Genomic DNA, 22,188 nt, shown 5'->3' with positions numbered 1-22,188 from the left:
AGAATAACTGACTGATGTATCACTATGGCAACACAAAGAGGCCTCAGTAACTTGAACTATTATGACAACAGAGGTTTTTAAGGCGTGTATTCCTACAAAATATTGCAAAGCTAATGCAACACCCTAGACAAAGTGGAGGGCTGAGAAAATAAAATAAGAGCTCACACTCCCTGTTTGTCACCCTAACCTCACACTGACCATTGATTTTTCTGCCTCAATGCCTGTTGTAAAGAGGAAAGACAAAAACCACAAAGGCACACTCTTCCTCTTGCCAAATCCATTCCTGGTAATAAACTGAGGTAGGAATTTTGCCCAGTGCACAAGCAACAAGTCAGCAATTACCTGGGTATCACTATGAAATTACTCCCCAATGAAATGGTTTGAGCTTCCAAGAAAAATACAGGGCGGGGGGGGCGGGCGGAAATTGGCCCTTCACTCCTGAAATCCTGATAAGAACTTATCACAGACACTTAAAATCTCATTAAGATTTGCTGCTACCACTTCTGGCACCATTTGCCACTTACAAAAAAAATACATTAGGCAAATACATTATTTAAAGCCACTAAACAGTTTCTTTCTAAAACAAAATAACATCATTAATCAAATATTATACAAGTAGCAGTAAAAGCTTTTTCTTTTTTTTCCCTGCCCAATTTTCACAGCTTCTTGTGTCCTGAATGTCTTGGACGTAATTTTACTGGGCCATACAAGAGAATTATTTTTAGCTATTTGTAACTCTTTAACATTTTATTATCATTAATATGCATTTTATCTGGTTTGAATTGCAGACTTTCTTATGTAGCTTTAGAAAGCATTAATTATTCTGAACATACTCTGTCTCTGTAGGGCCTGAAGGCAGAAACTTCTCCCTGCAGGACCTCGATGGCTGGCTACTGCTCAGCCCTCTGTGATAGGCACAACTTTTGGACATGCAAGTCCAAACTATATAGGTACACAAAGAAAAAAATCAATGCATCAATGTTGTTTTCCACAAGAATTGAGTACAATCCACACGTGCAGACCAGCTCATACATGGAGGCTGCAATCCAGTCAATGGAACTCAACAAATGCCAAGGGCACATTTGCTCTGGAGACAGATGACACTTAGACACAGGAATTAGGGCCTGTTTTGCTTCCATTAACTGGATATGAAGAAAGCTATCTGCATGTAGAAAGCACATGGTGAAATGCAAGACCAGTATGCTGATATTTGATTCATAATGCTGGGCATTTTCCTGAGGCTGCTTTCACCTCCCTACAATTACTTTGAAGGTTTCCACAAAATTCACCAAACTCCAATTGCAAACTTCTTCCAGCAAGATGGTTCTGTTTAATTTCAAATATACTTGTCAGAAATGTTGTCTTAAAGACACTTATGCACTGATACAGTTTCATATGGAGAAATTCAAACACATTTAATCTGTTTAAGCACAATCTTGTTCCTCATTGATAGAATTCCAGGTCGTATTTTTAAACATTAGTATTGGAAGAGTGGAAGAGGTTAGAGCATGCTTCTGAGACCTCTGAGTGCTTAGGAAAACTTACGTCTGTGTTCTCAGAAGACACTAATCAGGTTTTCAAAAAAAAATAAATAAAAACCAAAACATGCCAAAAATCTGAGAGGCGGCTTCATTCAGCACATGCTAAACAGATATCAGAGTTTCTTACTTTGAATTCATAAGAGAATCTCATCAGAGTAAATTAAAAAGCCAAGCAAACAACAGTGTGAGCTTCCCTTTTAGTGAAGACAAGAAAAAATGTTCTATGCTGCTTTGAGCTAGCCAGAAAGATTATTCTGAATTTCAGCACAGTATTTTAAAGTCCATTGCCTTTCCAATCTCTTGGTGTTCAGAGAACCACACAACAGAAGCACTACAACGAGATGCCCACAGCTTTTCAAACATAAGGCCCTTGCAGTAATACCCAGACAGTACGTAACATACTGTGTTAAATTTTAAATACAGGTAGTCTAGATGAAACAGGTTTATCTCCACATTGGAAAAGATACCACAGACAGATACAGATCTAAGTCATAGATCTGTAGCAAGATCACAACCCATCTAATCTACTCTAATCCACCAGGATGTTTCAAGGATTTTGGGGATGTGGGGGGATGTTTTAATTTTCTTACACTAATAGGCATGCAAGCCAGGACTCCACAGACAATTTTAAAACTAAAATTGTGCATATCAAGAGAAACAGAAAACTAAACATAAATCAACAGGAATGATGTTATCCATTGTCATATTTTTAATACCTTCCACACTTGAAAAGGCACAGACCTCAAGTTTGTGTTGTGATAAAGCCTTACAATTGTGTTTTCTTTCTTTTCATAAAAACAAAATTATTTTTATTCTCCAAGGACTCAGTCATTAAGAAATAACCATCCTGCCTGGTATTGCAAGGCAAATGTTACTGCACACTCTGATTTTCATCTAATGCAAGATACCAAAATACAATGTAATTAAGTAAACAAAATTTCTCTAGAAGAACGCATTACCACGCTTTTGAAGATGCCTTCTGTGCCACACAAAGGTAAAATGGTCACTGGAAAATACTGAAATACAGCAGATGAGCTGAGCATATACAAATGACCTTCTTTATAAAAATCAACTACTTGCAAGAATGAAAGGGCTATCTAAACAAAAAGAATCACCTTATTAAACCTGTTTAAAAGTCAGTTTCTTGGCATATAAAGGCCCATTCTCTCTATATGTCATTGCCGAAAGTCTTGGGAAAAAAATGTAGGCTAATGAACAAGAGCAGCAGCTTAGCCTCAGGCCAGTTTCTACTTTTGGAAACACCTATGAAAGCCCAGATGAAAGAGAAAGGAGGGTGTATATGCATATCCATGAGAAGGAATCTGGCCTGGTGTTAAAATTGCACTTGTAAAAGATCATGTTATTTGAATAACTCACTGTTTGGACACATCAGGCATTATCATCTGTTCTTTTTTCCTTGTATCCACTGTGGTCTCTAGAGGGGTGAGTACTACAGCAGCACATGACACTATTGACTGGTAAGAGTCTTCCCGGCACACTGCAAAGATAAAAAGTATCAGTGTTAAACAGTAAACTCAGTTTGCGCTTGAAAGGAAAAGAAAAAAGAAATCTATTCATACTGTGATAAACACAAATGCAAATAATTAATCAGGTTTTAATCAGGTTTCCCTGTGATCACATGCAACGAAAATGCCCTTATTTTTCATGTTTCCTAATGTGCTTGCTTTGCACATTTTTTGCCATTGACTGATCGTTCACTAAGTTTTACCTAGCACAAGATCTGCTCTAGCTCATTGGTGTGTCTGAGTCCTAAAAACACATTTCATAAATTACATCAGAGTTTGATTCACTTCTTAGTTCTTTTTCAACACAGACTGAAAATAAGGCTGAAAATAATGTGTGGTTTCCAGGCAAACCTCCCACCTTCAAAATTTTCAGACTTTGTAAGAAAATAGATTTAAGAAAACCTCATTAGTGATTTATTTTTCACCTTTAACTGTTACGACTCACTTTACTCCAAAAAGGCCAAATCTAAACAGTCTAGAAGTGATATCTGATATATTGGCTCATGCTTTCTTTTAATAAAAATTATATTTGTATTACTGTGCTGAATGTTACAACTTAAACAGTATTTAGAGCTAGAAGAATGATGACACACTTGAGCTGAGCATTTGGCTCAATTAGAACCAATACATGAATATCAAAAAGTTTCTGATCTCTGAACAACTATATATATTACATATATAATACATATATATGTATATTATACTAGTAATTCACCTTTTAGCAGTGACCGCTCCTACTAATTTGGAAGCTATAGGTTTCCTTTACAGCCAAGGCATGAAATAAATGAAAGCTGGAATTAAGAGCTGGTTTCATTGAACAAAGGATGACAGCTTCTTATCTTACATTTGTTACTTTAATGTATTATATACAAGCAAGAGGAAAGGTGGAGGCCTACGTTTAAACAGAAAGACACACAGTATTTCATAACATACTGAACTCTTTCATGAAGAGTGAACACATGCCCACAGAGCCAATAACACAGCCTGCAAATCTAGAATGACTGTGGCAAATTCTGAGCTATTCAAAACCAGAAAAAACACATTTCACAAGTACATACATTTATGCAAGATTGGTACAGCTGGGAACACTGAATTGTGACATTGATTTATTATTATTCTGTTCTCCACAATCACGTGCCTCCTTACTGCCCACGGACAACACACCTTTGGTATATAGCCTATGCTCCCCTTACAAAAGAAGCAAAACTGGAGTAAAACTTCACCCATCTTGACCTGACTACATCAAGAACAGCTAACTGTGCCATTTTACCCCGAGGGCATGAACTACCTTCAGCCCAAACTCAGCACACCCCAACAGGACACACTGGTGCTCCACAAACACCCTGAAACACTAAGAGGAACACGTCAGGTCAGGGCTGGGTATTTCTACGAAGGTCCTTTTTGCTTTCTGAGCAATTCTGAGCCATTCAGGAGCAGTAGAATTGGCTGGAGCACAGGCAGCTCTGTCAGGAACGAAACCTCTTGGGGAGTGCTTGTAATTGTGTTTAATTTATCTGATGCTGTCCAGCATTGTTTATGTTTCTGTTTTTAGTGTTAATGTGCACACTGTGCTAAGTGACCAAGCCACCCAAGATGCCCAGTATCTTACCTTACCTTCCTTTTTTCTTTGGAACCAGCATTACTCAATACTTTGTCACTATCACAGACACACATCTTCAAAAGATATACACAGTCATACACAAAGAGAACTTGCTATATTGACTGCAGGCATGCAAGCACGATTTCTGTTATAGCTTGATGCACAACAGATTAAGATGAAATTCATGCAAAATACATTGAACTAAAGAGACAGCATAAGAAAAAATCGAATTTTTGGTGATTTTACATCCTACTATATTATGTATGACCAGCAGACCATCCACTAGCATAATTGTGCTTGGTAGCCACCAAGTAATTTACAAAGCAGTATTTTCTCATTACAATCAGCAACTGATTATGTACAAAAAAGAACATTTACACCTCTTTGCATCTTTATTTACAGTCAAAGAACTGCCAAAAAATAGGCTTGTCATAGTGCACCAGTGATATTCAGCACTTGAATTTCAACCAGAAGCACTGATAAAACAGAGCATAAAGGATGAAGCAAATAGACATTTTTCTTCAGAAGACCTGTATTACTGCTAGAGTATCAAATTATTACTTTAAAACTCATAAAAGGTCTCGTGACAAGCATCGCAGGGGAGGGTTTGCTTAGATCAGAGCAGTTACAAAAAAAGAGAAAAGAGGGAATCATGAGTAACAAAGAAGACACTACAAGTACCCCACTCTTCACAGAAATTTCATGAATGAATAAAACTGTGAAATCACTTTTGTTTAATAATTAATACTATACATTAATTGTATAATCCCCTAATTTACAGCTGAAGACAAACCCTGTGGTCATCCAGTGATTGCAGCTCATGGAATGTATTATCCCCCCATCCTAGACAGCAATACTCTTTGGTCTCACTTCTGAAAATCACTACAATTCCTCCTTTTTATCACAGTTCTCTGTGCATAGTCATAAGTCATTATGGGACAGTATAATTAACTAAAATGTCAAGAAGTAGTGAAGGCACAGCAGCAAGTAATTTTCACCTACTGGAGAGTATGCTCTTACTATCTCTTTATAACTTGCATTAAAATTATGGGAACGTGCTTGAATGTGGACTCTCAACTTTAACACTGACAGGGATGGACAATTTTACTTCAGACTTTTTGCATTTTACGTTTCAAACTCAACTCTTAAGTGTAGCTTAATTTCAACAACTTTATTTTTTAATCTACAAGTGGCTTATGTTACCCCAAAAAAGACCATTAATGATGTCTACACACTGCACTCTTTATGAATTGAAATCTGTTCAATCCCCAAAATATCACAAACAGAAATATCACAAATCAAACAAATAGCACAAACAACATATCACAAATCAGAAAAACAATTACTCTAAGGTATTGCTCCTTTTAATCACAAATCCTCTCACATGTCAAGTTTGTTCCTTAACATCCAGCAAGAATTTAAAAATTTAGTCTTCCCACATGAATTGGTAAGGAAAGCAGAATTTTCAGTCATCTGAGTTAGTGTTTGGCAAAGCCATCAATGTAATCAGCTGTCTCAGCCTACTATATTATTCCTGATGCAGAACGGTGGAAAAAACTGTACAAGTTATCAACAAGGGGAAAACAGCCAACTTTGATTACCTGTAGCAGTCTCTTTAAGAAACTAACATTTAGTATCTAAGAATGTTTTATACACTGAGTATCTTCAGGACAAAAAAAGCAATTTGCATGCAAGTGAGATGGTATTTTTCAGTCCTTTATTCGCAACTCAACCATTACACGAACAAGCTAATAATTGTAGTGAAATAACACAACTAGAGGAATATCTATGTGTTACCATTATAGAAACATTTTTCTTAGTGAAACAAAAGACTACCTACAAATTACAAGTCATGCAAAGGAGTGCTCAACAGAAAGGGAAAACAAACAGTCCTAACTTCACAGACTACTATTATAAAAGATCTGTACTACTTCTGAAGCCGCATGGTTTCTCCCCAGATCCTTTGGTTTAATGATGCATGCAGCTTGTTTTCTTCCATCGCCAAGTGTTTTAAAAGTACCCCATCTATTTATCACTAGGAGTGCTGGCTTGGATTTACCCTAGCTGGTTTAGGCAGTCCCAGAACATCATTCACTATCAAAACAGATTTTTACATCTGGAGAGGAAAAACATTAGTTTTTTTTTTCCTTTGCTGTTTCTTTCAGGAACAATGAGAATGACTAATTAAACATTTTTTCTTCTAATTTGAACGAACCAGTGAAAAATTTTTAATTCCCTAAATAGTAGGACAGTAGGAAGCCTTCAACAGCTACCAAATAGAATATGTTTCTCCAGACAATAAAAAGATTTTTAAGCTCTAGGGATGTCATTTACATAATCTATTTCAAACACTTAATTGTACACACTTCCCCCCCTCTTTTTTTTTTTTTTAATTGAGGAAAAAGAAAATCTGGTTATCACAGCTTGCTATCAAAAAAAGTCTCCCTTGACACAAGATGCAAGATGAAATTAGCAGCAAGTACTACCTGCTTAGAGAAAACAGAAGGGAAATGTTCATATGCAGTGTGCAGTGAAGCATAAGGGAATCATGACACAGGGACACAAAAACAGTGAAGTATTTCGGGATTTCAGAAATCTGGGCACTTATCCTGACCATCCAAAGTATTTACATTTATGCCTATGAAATTGAAAATTATCAGCTCTCATCATTCAAGAGACAGATCAAATCTGGAAACAGATGCTGTTTTATACCAAAAATCCTGCTTTGGTAAAAAACTAGGCAAGCAGCCAGGAGCATGGAAGGTACTAAATGCTTTACCCTGAAAGATCAGTCAGCTGCCACTGGAGGAGATGGAGGACTAGAGCACAGGAGCAACATCTGGATGCCAAGTATCCAATCCCACATCCCTTTTACTACCAAAGGCCAGACATTATGTTTAGTAACTCTGGAACACCAACTCTCATTGCAGGCACTGAGAACATTTTGGCACATGATTTCCTAAAATACCTCTCTGCCATGAAAAGGCTCAGGAGATGAGTCACCCTCTAAGGTACTCTGAACAAAAAACAAGAGCTGTAAAATATGTAACCCCTATACAGGTTCCTCCGACAAAGGAAATTGAAGACAAAGAACTGTTACACTTAAAGCAGAGCTTTTGCTAAAACAAACAAGCTAACTAAACCCAAACCACAAACACACCAACCAACCAAAAAGGAAGAATGGATACACTGTAAATTCCTTCAGTATATGAGAACAAGTGAAGAGCTGAGGAAAGAAAAAAAAGCCATTTACAACATGCAACTGAAATTATTTTGCCAGGAAAGGTGCTGACATTAGAAATAGCATGTAAGAGAAGATCTTGAAATCCAGTCTATTAATTCTGGTACATCCAGGAAGAACTGTGACTAACCACCATGTTAATCCATTCCTCATTGCACAGATATGGCCCCTGATAGTCCTAGGTCACTTAGAGGGCTCAGAAAAAAAACAGTACTCTGATTTGTCTCTCCATCAACCCCAAACATATCTGCATGAAACACTTCAGCAAAACCAAGTGTATGAATTCAGTTTTATACCCTCTTTCTCAGCCCCAGAAACACAATAAAGTCTTTTACTACTTTGTTATTAAACCCTAAAGCCCAAGGAGACTTTCAGTCTCTTTAAAAGAACACAAAAGGTCAAGGCACTTTATGTGAAAGCTATTTTTGCCCATCTACTTATATTAGAAAAAGCTCAATATTAAAAATTATAATAAAAAAAACTTATTTTCCTGCTGCTTGATCCTAAATTTGATGATGGTCTTTGGAGAAAAAAGGAAACTAAATGAATCTCTATTTTTATTAGTTCAACAGTTTTTCTAGAGCCCCTTGTTCCCTAGAAACAGCTACACTTCACAATATTGGCCAAGTGAATACTTGCGAGAATGAGCGTATATGCTCACGGTCCCCAAAGGATTTGCTGTAATAATTTTGCAATAAAACCACAGGCCTGGTTCTTAAACACAACATAGTCACAATCAGAAATTTTGTAATAGCAACAATTACAGGCCCATTATAGGCAAAAGAATTACTTTCTATCAGGTTCTTATGGTTCATGGCTCTTTTACACAAAGGCTGCACACATATCTGCTTTGTGCTACACACAAACATGAAGGGTACAAAATGCAGCATTAAGCAGGAGTCAGGGAATTCCTCTTACACATCAGCAGTTCTGCAGTGATGATCTGCACCCTTGGATTATGTGCACCCTTGGTCCTAAGTTTGTTTGTTGTCACAAGCCACATTGTGGTAACACAGTAAGAACCACAAGTAAAATTTGGGTCGGGTGACTTTTACCCCACACATAAGAAATTAAACTGTAATTTTTCAATGCTCATGCATGATGGAATGATGAATGAAAGGGTATGCCCTCATCACCTGAGGACCAACCCTACAGACATGGTAAGTGATGGAAACAACAACTCCCAAAATAATCACATGGGTAACAACAAAACTGGTGTTCCACATCTTGCATATTTTCTGTTAACTCCACTGTATTGAGAGAACAACTGCAGATTGGTTTCTCCTGAGGCAGAAAGATGCCACAGGGTAGCACCTCAACTCCTGATAGTCTTCTCAAGCAGCCTCCCACAGCTTACAGTGACTGGCAGACTGTCTTCTACATAGTGGTTTTGCCTGTATTTACCATTCCCTCAGGGATTTTATGCATTTGTTCAGTTACTTATGCTGTTGCATGAACTTGTAGTATCCACAATGTCCTGTAGACTTCCAAAGCTGAATATAGCTTATGTGAGCAATTACTCCTATCAGTCCACTTTAAAGTTGCCACCACTTGTTTCATCTGACTCCCCCAGTTTTAGTCATGGAGAAGATAATGCACAAATTCCCCCTTCCACTCTGTATTTCACAGACTTCTTTTGGGTACTTAGACATCCATTTCTTTTACAGGCTACATTATCTGCATGTGCTCCTGTTTAAAACCTGTTCCACAGCTCTGATTACCCTGCTGACCTCTCCACAACCAACCATTCCTTGTTGAAGTTCCTGCAATGGTGGATAACTGTAGCAAGGCCAGGAGAAACTGTAACTGCATTTCCAGAAAATTAAGTGGGTTAGTTTTTCAGCTGTAACTACTGTACACCTAAAACATTCTAAGCACATCTATTTGTGCTTGAGGCTGCTTCTGAGATACTTTCTTATTCACAGTGAACTACTTAAAGCAAATATTGTTCCAAGCAGCCTACACAGGAATTGAAAAATCAGCCTTTAAAAATAAAGGCATATTCTCTATCCAGTAGGTAGATATCACTTCTCAATGTCAAAAGCATTGGTTAAGTGTTAATAATAGAATTTTTAAAATGACTACTAACTTTCATTAGCTTTTGGCAGCACTATCAGTCAGGATGATGTCACAGGCCTGTATTTTTAGCCCTCTAGTCTATGACTTGTTTTGTGACACAAGTATGAATAAGAACTGTGTGCATAAATACACAACTGTGTGAGGGAAAGGTTACAATGAAGGACTAATGATGTGAATCCCACCAATCATATCTAATTCTGCCAAATTCCAGGAAGCCTCATAATTAAACAGTATGAATATCTATTAGAATAAAAAGTGGAGGATTAGTCATTTGATCTAGGATGCTGGTGCTGATCATCCTGTGGGCCAAACAAGTACATCTCTTAACTCCCAGAGTGTCTTAAAAGACAACTTGTTAAACTCATTAGATTAATTTACCACAGAATACAGCTGCAGGGTGGTTCATGGGGAAAACAAGGCTCACCCAGACCTCCCCTTCTGGTAGCCTCTGCCATTCTTGGCAAAGCTGCCTCACTGGGTAGTAAGAACAAAAATCACCTCAGCTCCTGGGTGATGGAAGGAAACAGAACAGCCCAAAACTCCAGTTTTCCAGTAAGAATGGAAAAGGAAGCACTGAGAGCGCCAGTTTCAGGTGTAAGCATAAAGCCATGCCCTGGTAATAGCCATAAGGTATCAGGAAGTGGGAAACCTTTGTCCCTCTTCCTACAGGGCATGGAGGAAATCCCAACAGGGATGCCACCAGCTGCAAGAGCTGTCTGCCTCAAAACTCTATTTTCAGCCAAGAGAAGAATCATAGTTTTAGTTCTGCTTTTGATCACATTTGGGTTTCTATTTATGTTATGTGATGCCTTCAAGAAAAGGAGAGAAAAAGGACTGACTGTGACACTGGCATCTTAAAAGAAGGAATATAAAAAGGCCTGCAGGGCATTTTTGTAGGCATAATACAATCCCCTGAAGGAATGACTACTCTAACAACAATATCCTCAACTGTCACTCACTGCAAGTAAAACTGTCAAAACTCAATAGCAAGTGTTTTCAGGAGCACAGTCTCCTGGCTGCAACTATTATTCTTAGCCTAGCTGAAATAAAGACTGACAGGCAAGCAAGATTAATTTATTGTGTTTTGTATTGAATGCCTGTAGTCACAAGAAATTTACTTCAGCAATTAATACAGACAAACCTTCAAACATACAGTTTCCCAAGAGAAATTATAAAATAAAATCATAATGTCGGGTTTCCTTGCAGATTCTAAAAGCTCACCAGGAAAATTACATGAGGTATTTTTGTTTTGCAGGAGAATGCGGCTATTTGGTTTTCTGTTATAGCTGTGCTGGCAGTCACTAGCAGAAGCACCAGGTACAGCTGCCAGTAGAGCTGTACAACTCTGCAGAATGACAGCCTTTGTCAGCCCCAGTGACAAGCAACTCAGTGATCAGTCCCTGCTACAGCACATTGGTCATAGACCTTCCAGACTCATTCCTGCCTTCACAAAAGTTACTCACATAACTGAATATTAGAAATTTACACCAGACATTGAAAAAAATTCTTCTGTAAGAAAGAAGATCTCACTCTTTGCTCAGGGAAGATATTTTCCACATTTATTATAAAATGCAAGCCATTTATTTTATACCTTTGCTCTCTTTAAGGTGATACACTCATATAGGAAAGCAAATTCAGCCCAAGTGTCTCTGCAGTCATTTAACAATCCTGAAAACCAGCATGCACAAGCAAGCAGCTGGCTACTGCTCCAGCTGACTGCTCCCGTGTAACCACAAAGCAGGGGAGAAATGAGCAAAGTGGGTAGGTAATCCCAATAATCCCACAAACCTATCACCCACAGTCTTACCACTCAGTACTCCCACAGCAAAGGGACAGGCCAACAGGAGCACCTACTGACAGACCTCTGAACCAAGAGAGGAAATGGAGAGGCTTTAAGGAAGAGCAGGTTAAACAATGGGATAAGACAGAACACACAACACCTTCCTCCTGTGGGCCCCTATGGCAGGCACCCACTAAAGCTGGGTGTGAAGGAAAAACACTTGGGTGTTCAAAGGGCTGCCAAGTGAAGGCTCTTCACAGATGTGTTGTGACAGCAAGCAGAAGATGGGCTCCAGAAGATCAGTCCAGCAATTTCCTAGGCTGTTCTCATAGCCTTTCATGCAGTACCAGGGAAATCATGTTCACAAGTTGGCTATGTGACAGGACAGGTTTAGAGGCAGTTGTGAAATGATACAAAGCCTCCCATGCCACAAAGAAAACTGATAAAGAGAATACTATTTAATGTACCTGCAGTTTCAAAAGTCTGCCCATTTGCACAGCTTGCAGATTTTGCTATGCTTTGTACTCACTGCATATGATTTACTACATTTCAAGGCCAAACGAAACTACTGGGATCATCTCATCTGACATGTGGCACAAGCACATCCTGTGGTTCCTCAAAAAGTTCAATATTATAGCCCTGATGTAAAACTTTGAAGAGTTCAGGTCACTGCTATGCCAGGTTTGTAAGTGATCTGAGGAATTCTTCCAATTAATGGTCAAAATAACAGCATAATTTTTCCAATTGATTTTCAGAAGTACAGACTTCTCGCCATACATCCATGCTGCAGATAAATCATATGCCAAGTAATATATATGCATCTTTCTGAAAAGGAATAAAACAATTGATCACTATGTTGATGACTGTTCACACTTTCTCTAAAAGTCTCAACTATCCTAAAAAAAACCCAAATTCAATACGGCTTGAAGTTCAACCAAGTTTTGAAAGCAATGTATTTTACCTTAAAGACAAATAAATTGAAATATGAATGGATTGTACTGGGCAAAAATGGTCGAGATGAAAATGACAGGAATGTGAGACAAGCTCAGCTATCTTGAAGAGCCATTACACCTGATGATAAACAAACACTGCTTAAATGGAGCCCAATGCAGGATTACAGCCCCAGAAAGAAATAATGCAGGCTATCACTATGCCTCTGAAGTGCAGTTTTGGTTCAGAGTAAACCATCAACTCAGTGTCCTGACACTGCAAAAATGTCCAACACAGGCACAGGAATATATACGAACATGGAATTGGTGACTTTGAAGTCACTGAAGTCAAGCACAACTTGGTTACCATTCTAACTTCTCAGAAAGATGACTGAAAGATAAACTACACTCTGTGTGATCCTGTATGGGTGAAAATTCCAGACCTCCCCAAACAAGCAGAATTCAAACCAGAGCATTAAAAGAAATTAAATTATTGGGGGAAAAAAAACCCACACACTAAACAAAATTGGTAACTGTCTGTCTACAGACATATTTAAATTAGGATTAAAACTAAGATGTGCTATGCAGCTTTAAAATACATACTTGACAAACAAACAACTTGGCAAAGTATAATCATCTTGCTGTTTGGGAGGTTGGACTTGATGAACTGAGGTCTCCATCTGTTAGAGTCACAAATACTGGTTGTTCCAAGTCACACTTCAAGGGTGTGACACAGATGCTCCAGCTGCACCAACCCTTAAGCCAGTGTTTTTAATTATATAAGCAGTCATGGCAAGCAAAATAGCATTAGTCTATATAGAAGCATTTTGGAGGCTGTTTTCTTTAAGAAAGTTACCTAAGCCATTTTCCACTAGCCCTAATTTTCAAATCTGATATTGATATTCACACTGCAGCCCCACAGAACTCAATGGAGAGAAAGAAGAACCACATAAATAAAAATGAGATATAAAACTACATGGGGTTAATTGCTTCAAAAAATATTTTCCTCTGCATAGGTAATTACATGCAGATGTCTGTTAATACTGGCACCCATATGAAAAAGTCTGAAAAACTTGAGAGAGGACTACCACAGGAAAACAAGGCATCATTCATACAGACTAATACTGCAAACAGAATAACTAGAACTCAGTTGTGTTCCATCGAGGCCCGTATTACACTTGTTCTAACGTCATTAAACATCAAAAAAAAAAATTACCAAAGAAGAATAACTCAAATTCCTAACATGAATCAAATAAAATTTTAACTTGCTAGGAAATTCCGTTGCTTCTCTCTGTGTTGTGGGTGAAGTTCTCCACAGAAGCAAGTCATACAAAACTTAGAAGCAAAGCAACAGCTAAAGCCAAGCCATTACAAATTCATCAGCTTCTGTTTGGATTCTACCAGTGATACCAAATGCAAAGCAAAGAATGAACAAACCAGTCCATTTTCTCTTAGTGACAAACAACAACTTGGAGACTAGATAATAAGAAAATAAACATTTGCATATTATCCCTCTTTGATTTAAACACTTTTCCTCTGGTTTTGGCTCTGAAAAGGAAATAGTGCCATTTAGTGGTCAGGTAGATTTGCTGCACTTTTTAAACTGAATGCAGTAGCTCACACTGACAATATTAGCACAAGAATTGCAAATGCTGAGAGGTGACACAATCACTATTACTGTTTTCTTTTTTACTTGAAGAAATACTGTAAATGTTTTTTGAGAAGTGTGATGTTTTATTCCAAGCATGATTTACAACCTGCACTAAATGTTTTAGCCTTGTCCACCTCAACAGTAAAGAACTACATGCTGTTCCTCCTGCTCTCCACCAGGTGATAAACTAGGCTCTAAACGTTATGATTACAGAAAAGGATACTGGGAAATTCTGTAGGAGCTGGCAGGAAAGTTAATTCAAAACCTGTTCCACAGAAAGAGTCATTATGTTCTAAACCAGCAAAAGATGTATAGAAAAGAGGAGTAAAATCTACGTTACTGATTTTCAGTGATTAACACTCCAGCTGAAGATAAAAATTAAATTGCCAGATTCACCTGGAGCTTTCTCTGGAATGACCAGCTTCAGAATTTCTGAACCCAAGGTGAATTGGTTAAATAGAAGCAAAAAGATGAAAGCTCAATTCTCAAACAGCACCATTTGTCAAAGCAGATGAAGAGTCTTCATGAATATGGAAGACTGATTGGGCATCTGTGAATCCAGCAAAATCTGGCCTAATGACTATTTAAATAGTGACAACACATTCACAGCCCCACGCTCTGCTTTCCCTTGAGAAATCTTCCATCTTTACTTCAGATGTCATGCCAGAGGCATCCAAGGAACCAGTCAAGTACAACAGATCATGCTGAAAGTTAGCCAAGTGCAAGTGGACCAGATTTTTGGAGGTACCTAAAAATTATGACAAACCATTTTTGTCCTAATCCACAGTGATTCTGGAGTGGTATTTTTACCTACAACTCATATCAGAGGATGTGGCCTTTTAAAAACCCAGCTATATCCATCAGCCTTCACCACTTGCTCTCAAGGGACAAGACTGTCCTTTACTGTGTATTTATGCAGCTGGCATCTAAAGGGTGGCACACAGAAACAATACATGCATAAAGAAGTCCAGGCTCCAGAAAAGCTGTAACCTAGGACAGAATCAGAACAAATTGGCTCCAAAGTTTCTGAAATGTAGAGCACTCAATGACACTGCTCCATTCTCAGCCAAATGTCAACAGCCAGCCCCTGCGTGATGTTATTTAAAACCCTGGCACTCACTGGGAGGAGTCCTACTAAACTCAACAACACTCCAGACACCAGGGTGCAAAGGTTACCCTTGGCTCTCTAGAGAGAGGGGTGTTGGAATCCATAAGGTTAGAGGATTTTTAAGAAATGGTTTAAAAAAAGTATGTAGGCCTCAGATTGGAGTTTTGTTAGCATTACAGAAAAGTTTCCCATGCAAGCAGAAAAGTTTCCCATGCAAGCAGAAAAGTTTCCCAAGCAGTAGACAAACAACAACAGGCCTCTGTAGAATTGGCTTTAGGATGGCAACAAGGTTATTTAATGTATATCTTTAGAGGTTAGCATGAATAGAACTTTGTTCTTTGTTTCTTATGAACCAGTCTTTGTTTTAGCTACGATTACGTATGTTTTATAAGATTGGATAGAATGCTTGTCAATACGTGTTTTCTGTGTGTGATTGGCTGAAATCTGGATTGAGATGATTTTATGTATTTCTGTATCAGCTCTCCCAGGGGGGACATTTTGTGTAGATCAGTGAGCTGTTAACATCATGTCTTGATTGTTTTGAGACTGATGTTCTAGAAATAAAAGCAAAAATCTCTTCACTGGTCTGGTTCCAATGCTGTCCATATCTGGACGTTTTGCCACGGCATAGTGGGTTCCTTTTTTAAGACGTGGGTTCTTGACACAATTGGACTTATATCTACCTTTCCCCCGCAATAACTGGTGCCCCGTGTGAGGAGACCCCCGCAATAATGGGGACTAACGGGATCTTCAGTATGCAGAGCACCTCTTTGCATCTTGGAGCACATGGCCACCAATTTTGCAATCTCCTTCCCACCAGTCCTCTAAGCCACTGCATTTAAGAACGCAATTTACTTCACTCTCTACTGAACAATTATGCTCTTAGCTGATTAGAATTTAAGTGCAGGCCTAAGACTAACACTTGACATTTACTAGAAGCCCTCAAATTTAAGAACGAGAATTATTTGGAAGTCACCCAATATTTTAAATATCATATGTATTAATCAAAATAAAACTTCACTTCTGATAAAATCTTAAATATAAATGTTATGCACTGCTGTTAATCTACAAAAATATTCAAAACATAAAGATCCAAAAGGTGAAGGAAATACACTTAACACATCATCTTCCTTAAAAACAGCTCTTATAACTGTCCTATATCGTTAATTTGTATCCATTAGTGGCATTTGAACTAGCTAGATGCTTTATACACTCCACAGTATAAAAAAGCTGGGAAATCAGCTATCCAAATTATCTTTATTGCATTTGAAAGAGTAATTCCTGTACTCTGATGTGAGAAGTCAGGCATAAAATGTGCTAAAGCACCAATTTAGATCTAAAAAGCAGGCAACACATTTTCTACTCAGCAAAGACTTCTCACTGTATGCTTTCACTTTTTCTTCATATATTCACTATCTCTTTACTGGCTTTGGTGTCAGAGGTACTGCCTAGTCTAAGAACATAAAGCATAAAACACTGTTTTATGTGCTGCAATCCCCTGGGATTAAACACATGACCAAGGTTTCATTTGACTACATTTCCCTGTCAGCCTCTGAACCAATGTTTCACCAATGTAGATGGCAATGATTATGTACAGAACTATTACCCACAGATGAAAAAGCTAAGAAAGAAGGATACATTAAAATTTTAGATTGATCCTACTTCTGAATTCTGAGCATCTATTTTCATTTTTACATCTGCTAATGGATTTGTTAAGGATATGTGTTTGTAATACAAAGTAATACATTAAACATTTTGCAACCTGTCAAGGCTGAGACTGCAGTAAGACTGTTCAATCTAACTAGCAAATGACTTCCAGACCTGTACTGTCAGTTATAATGATGTCAGAACATAAAATATGAAAGAAAGATTACTTTACATAGCCATGGCTCCTTCTGATAGAGCAGGAAGCAAAGGTTGCACACTAAGGTATGGGCTCACCGCAGCTTCACATAGGATATATGTAGCCCCCTCATCCCACAAGAAAGATCAAGAATGACAGAAGGACCAGCACTCCTCCTCAATCCCTTAGAATTCAAGTAACAAGTAGCTAAAGACTGAAAACTAAGTTAGAGAGGAGTCAGGACAACAGTGGGATCAAGGCTGACCATGGAGATCTCAAAGACACACATTTACTGAGAAATACATGAAAGTTTCCTTCTTAAATAACTAATTTAAACTATTAGTAAACAGAACTAGCCAACAAGTGGTGTCTTTTCAGGATGGTGGAAGTCAGGATTTCTGGCTCTATCAGCCAGAACTAACAGCCCACAGCTTGGTGGCTCAGTTAGCAGCTAAAACCTATAGGGCAGGAAGCTTCTGCTCGTTCTGGGGGTCACACTTATGTTACACTTGCTGTTTTTCTATTGACATAGCTCTGAAGAACACAGAGGGAGTAGCCTGCAGTCCAGTTGAGAGCAAGAGAACTGTTTGCAAACGAGAAGGAGTTAGCAAACCAGAAAGAAACTGTGAGTTGATACAATCTCTGCTCCAGTTTCTTTATTCAGCAACAGGCTTATGTTAAAATCATCCAGTTATGCCTCTGGGGAGAAAAAAAAAAAAAAAAAAAAACCAAACACCCCCCCCAAAAAAAAAACCCCAAAAAAAAAAAAAAATAAACCCACAACAACTCAACTGCAGTGAAAGTGTGTATACAGAGTGCAGCAAATGTAAAACCTCCAGTAAAAAATAGCTGTTCTCAATAGGAGTTTCCCACAGCTCAGTTAAAGACTAACACCAAGATGTGGAGCCTGCTGTGGCATTTAAGCATTTGTGAGTTCCTGCAGATGTATGGAGACTGTACAGTCAATCACAACACACACATTGAGCTCTGCTATCTCTTCCTGGGTTGTGGAATATCCAACTTGCCATGAATATAAAGAAAATGAAGAAATATTTCTAAATTATTGCATCAAAACCAAATTGAAATTTAGCACAGAGAAAAGTAGTTAGGCAAACTCTAGGTTCTGCCTTGATGACACACTGAAAGCAAGCAAAGTAACAACCATTTGGGGTTTTTTACTTTCTCATAGGACAATGAAACATCACAAGTTTGTGGGCCAAGACACTACTACTACTAAAAGCAATATGATCACAAGCATCAGGAAGGCAGTCAGGGACATACATCACCAGTGACATGTCCTTAAAAAATGGGAGAACACTGCCATCTTGTTGGAATTTTTGGGTAACATACACTGATACTAAATGTCTTCTAAACAAGTACAAACAAACTGAAGAAATTATGAACTTATATGAAAGAGAAAAGGTTTCCTTGACAGGCTCCACAGTAAATGTCTAAACTAACCATGACTCAAGAAGCTTCTGCATTAGTACTGCCTTCCAGCCTCCAGCTTCTTGCCTTGAAATTCAACAGAACAGTTTTGATTTGCAGAAAAGGAAAGGCAGAAAAACCTACACACCCTGCCTGATTTTCTAGGCAATAAAAGGCCGGAAAAAGGAATTCTGTTTTGTTACTTACGGGCTTATTACCAAGTAAGTATCACTTTTACTCAGCAACAAAGTATTTTTTTTCCTTTATTAAGGATAGTGTATTCATGCAGGTTCTCACACAGAGACTCAAGAGTGTTAGTTTACTCACGCTAAAAAAAATAAAAAAAAATAAAAAAAAAAAAAACCAAAACTCCCTCTAGTTTAGCAATTTCAACACTACCAGATACATTCCTGTTGCAGCACTGTACTGCTCCAGACTTATCCCAGCAGAAATCCCAGAAGACAAGGAGGACTGAAAGGGATCATGGGCCCTTTCACCCTGCAGTGGTGCTCTGGGAGGGAACAATGTTCTAGGTGCTGGGTTAAAGCCCTTCCCCCTAAGATGTTCATGCTGACAAAGTATCTGATCAGCAACGTCGCTGCTCATGTCAAAAAGCACTTTGGCTCACTAAGAGAAAAAACACAATCACACCTTAAATGTCAGCTGCTTTTCACATCTTTTCAATGCCTAAATTTCTTATGGACTTCAGATATGGACCATTGCCTTCCTGATACAGGGAGTGCATGTACCATACACTGTAAAAATACCCCACAGGGAGGTTTTATGTACATGAATAAGCAGGGCTGTGACCCTGATAGTTAATGGGAACAATGGCAGAGGTACACTTTGTAGAAGGATTTGCTTTTTAAGAACCTCATTAACCTTCATTATTTAGGTATTGGAGAGAGAGGGATTACTATTCAAATTCTCCGTACCTTGTGTTGATTTTACAGTGATAGGAGTAAACCTGAAATTGCTCTAGATGAAAAAGTGGTTTTGGGTTTTGTTTTCATTGGTATGGCTTGTTAGGCAGACTGCTAAACATGTGAAAACACAGTCTCTGTAGATGTAATTACCTTCTTGCCAGGCTGCTAATTACTGCTGAAATTACCAGTGTCATATAAGATTTTAAAATAATTACATAAGATGCAGATAAAGATTAGATTTTCTGTCACGTAAACAAATGAACGCTATTTGAATATTCTGCCTGCAAAACACTCTTTCTGTCCAAAGTCACAACTCAGGACCACAAGCTGCACCATCAACAGGTTTTGGAATTTACTGGCATCAGATACACAGGAAAAACAATTTTGGTGGAAGGGCTAGACAGGATGTGGAAATGAGAATGTAGAAGGATAAAATACAATTCCTCCACATTCTGCCATGTATCAGAAAATCAAGCTGGACAAATTCTCCCTAATGCTTAAGAATACTATCAGGCCACAGAAAGTTATAAAAGAGATGAATTTGGCATTTTGGGCTGTTATTTTCTTTGTGGTTTTGAGTTAAAAAAAAAGTTTTGAGCATATGCCATATTATAATAGGAATATATTTAGTTTTGAAATCTCTTTTCTACAAAAAGATGAGTTTCTCTTCTCTGTTGCTAAGGTCTCTCAGGTAAAGACAGGAGAATGAATGAGAACAGACATAGTTCTAATCCAGAACAGAAACTCCCAGGTTACCATGTTATTCCGGCCCTTTTATAATAATTTCTATATATAGGAACTCCCTGTACTTACAAATCAATTTTTTAAGAAATGAATTATCACCTCTGTACTGAATTATTTATATCTAACCCCTTATTATCCCAAATGTAGCTAGACAGCCATAGGTAGTGTGAGAAATAAAATAATTAAATTTCTCACCCTATTTCTACCAAAGCTTGCTTCTACAGTACCTTTTCCTTGTGGCCTTAATTCTGGTATTTCAAGCACTTCATATCCAGTGAATTGCTTCCTCCTTAATTCACATGTTCAATTTAAGCATTTTAGAGCCACTGAATCACAGCTTTCCTTCAGACCTTCATTTTCCAATCAATGCTCATAGTTGAAACTGTATTTGCAGGGGGATAAAAGTGAATTCCTCTGCATAGTAATAAACTGTTTTGAAATACTATTTTAAGCTTAAGGATTTTTAAAAGTATTTAAGAGTACAAGGTATCACAATCAAACTGGATGTGCATTTTGAGTCAACCTTGAAATAACCTTCACACAAAACTGGAGTGCAAATGAAGAGGCTGGACGCAACAGAAACAAAAAATGGCCATCATTCTTAAATCCATCACCAAACAGCAAAACCCCTGTGAGTAGATACAAGTAATGTGCACACGTTTCCTGAATTGCAGCCTGACATTTTGTCCATCATGTGCAAAAGTAAAGGTGAGGCACAGCTTTTTAACACAGAGGTGCATGTTGCTTTGCTGAAGCTGTACGGCTTCACTGAAGCGAGCTTTAATAGATCAAAAAGTTTTAACAAGCACAAAATACAACACCTCACTCTTTTTGGATGCTGAACTTCAGTCTGATTTTAACAGTCCATCAGCACCCATATCTGTAGTTCAACAGGGCTGTCTAATCAGTCTCTGGTAGCCTGAGAACAGAAGCAGCTTAAATCATCTTCCTAAAACCAGCAAGAGCCTGCCTAGCTAGTTAGAGCAGATATGGAGAATAATGTAGTCCCTGTGCAAGACTGATGTCTCTTCACACACACAGATAACTGGCAGGGGAGGCTTCTGCTTGTAGTTATCCTCTCAGGCACTGACAGTTTTTTGGAGTAAATGTTAATTTGAATTTTAAGTAACACCCTCTGAAGTCACCATTTATTCTGCAGCTCTGTAAAGGACAGTTAACACCTTAAAATGCTACAGCATTAATTATGTACATAAATCACTACACAAAGGACACACCGCTAATTTTAATCATTAATTGTTTGCTGTTTTCGTTACAAAGACCCAAGGCTTAATTAAGTACCACAGGAATAATGTTTCATCTTCTCTGACAGACACTGTCATAGATGAAAGTGTTTGGAGACTTTCTTCCTCCTCCCAATTAGACTGGCGTCCTCCGCACTCATCCTACCAATTCAAGGCACGGTAACAAAGCCTGTGAAGGCACCTCACAGAGACAGGCATGACAAGCAGCTACCTGCAGCTGACCACACACCCCCAGAGCTCTTCCCTCAATGCCTCTGAGGCTCTATTGAGTACTCACTCAAACAACTGAACATTGTCATAACATCATTTATGCTGCACATAGCGGAGATACATCACTCATTTTCCAGCTACTCTGAAGTTTTCAGAGACTATTAGAGAGTCTTAGATGGCTGAGACTGCTTTTACAGTTCAAATTTACTGACTTTGGAGACCTGAACACCACAAGAATCAACTCACACTGTGCTGTTCAGGCAGTTTATTAAAAGGTGTCACAACCTATTTTTTGGAGCAAACTTCCTTTAGTAAGGAGG

General features: G+C 38.2%; 1 protein-coding gene across 6 annotated transcripts in view; it reads right to left on the bottom strand.

Annotated features, from left to right (window-relative positions):
• Positions 1-22,188, bottom strand: part of CCSER1 (coiled-coil serine rich protein 1) — a 626,504-nt gene that overhangs the window by 446,499 nt on the left and 157,817 nt on the right. For all 6 annotated transcript variants that reach the window (XM_059470534.1, XM_059470536.1, XM_059470538.1 and 3 more), the window contains one exon: positions 2,919-3,039. In XM_059470534.1, the coding sequence (XP_059326517.1) occupies positions 2,919-3,039 (121 nt within the window). The remainder of the gene's footprint in view (positions 1-2,918; positions 3,040-22,188) is intronic.

Source organism: Ammospiza nelsoni, chromosome 4 (genome assembly GCF_027579445.1).
Source record: "Ammospiza nelsoni isolate bAmmNel1 chromosome 4, bAmmNel1.pri, whole genome shotgun sequence".
Classification (NCBI taxonomy): domain Eukaryota; kingdom Metazoa; phylum Chordata; class Aves; order Passeriformes; family Passerellidae; genus Ammospiza; species Ammospiza nelsoni.
Note: the sequence above shows the minus strand (reverse complement) of the source record. Positions and strands in the feature narration are given on the sequence as shown.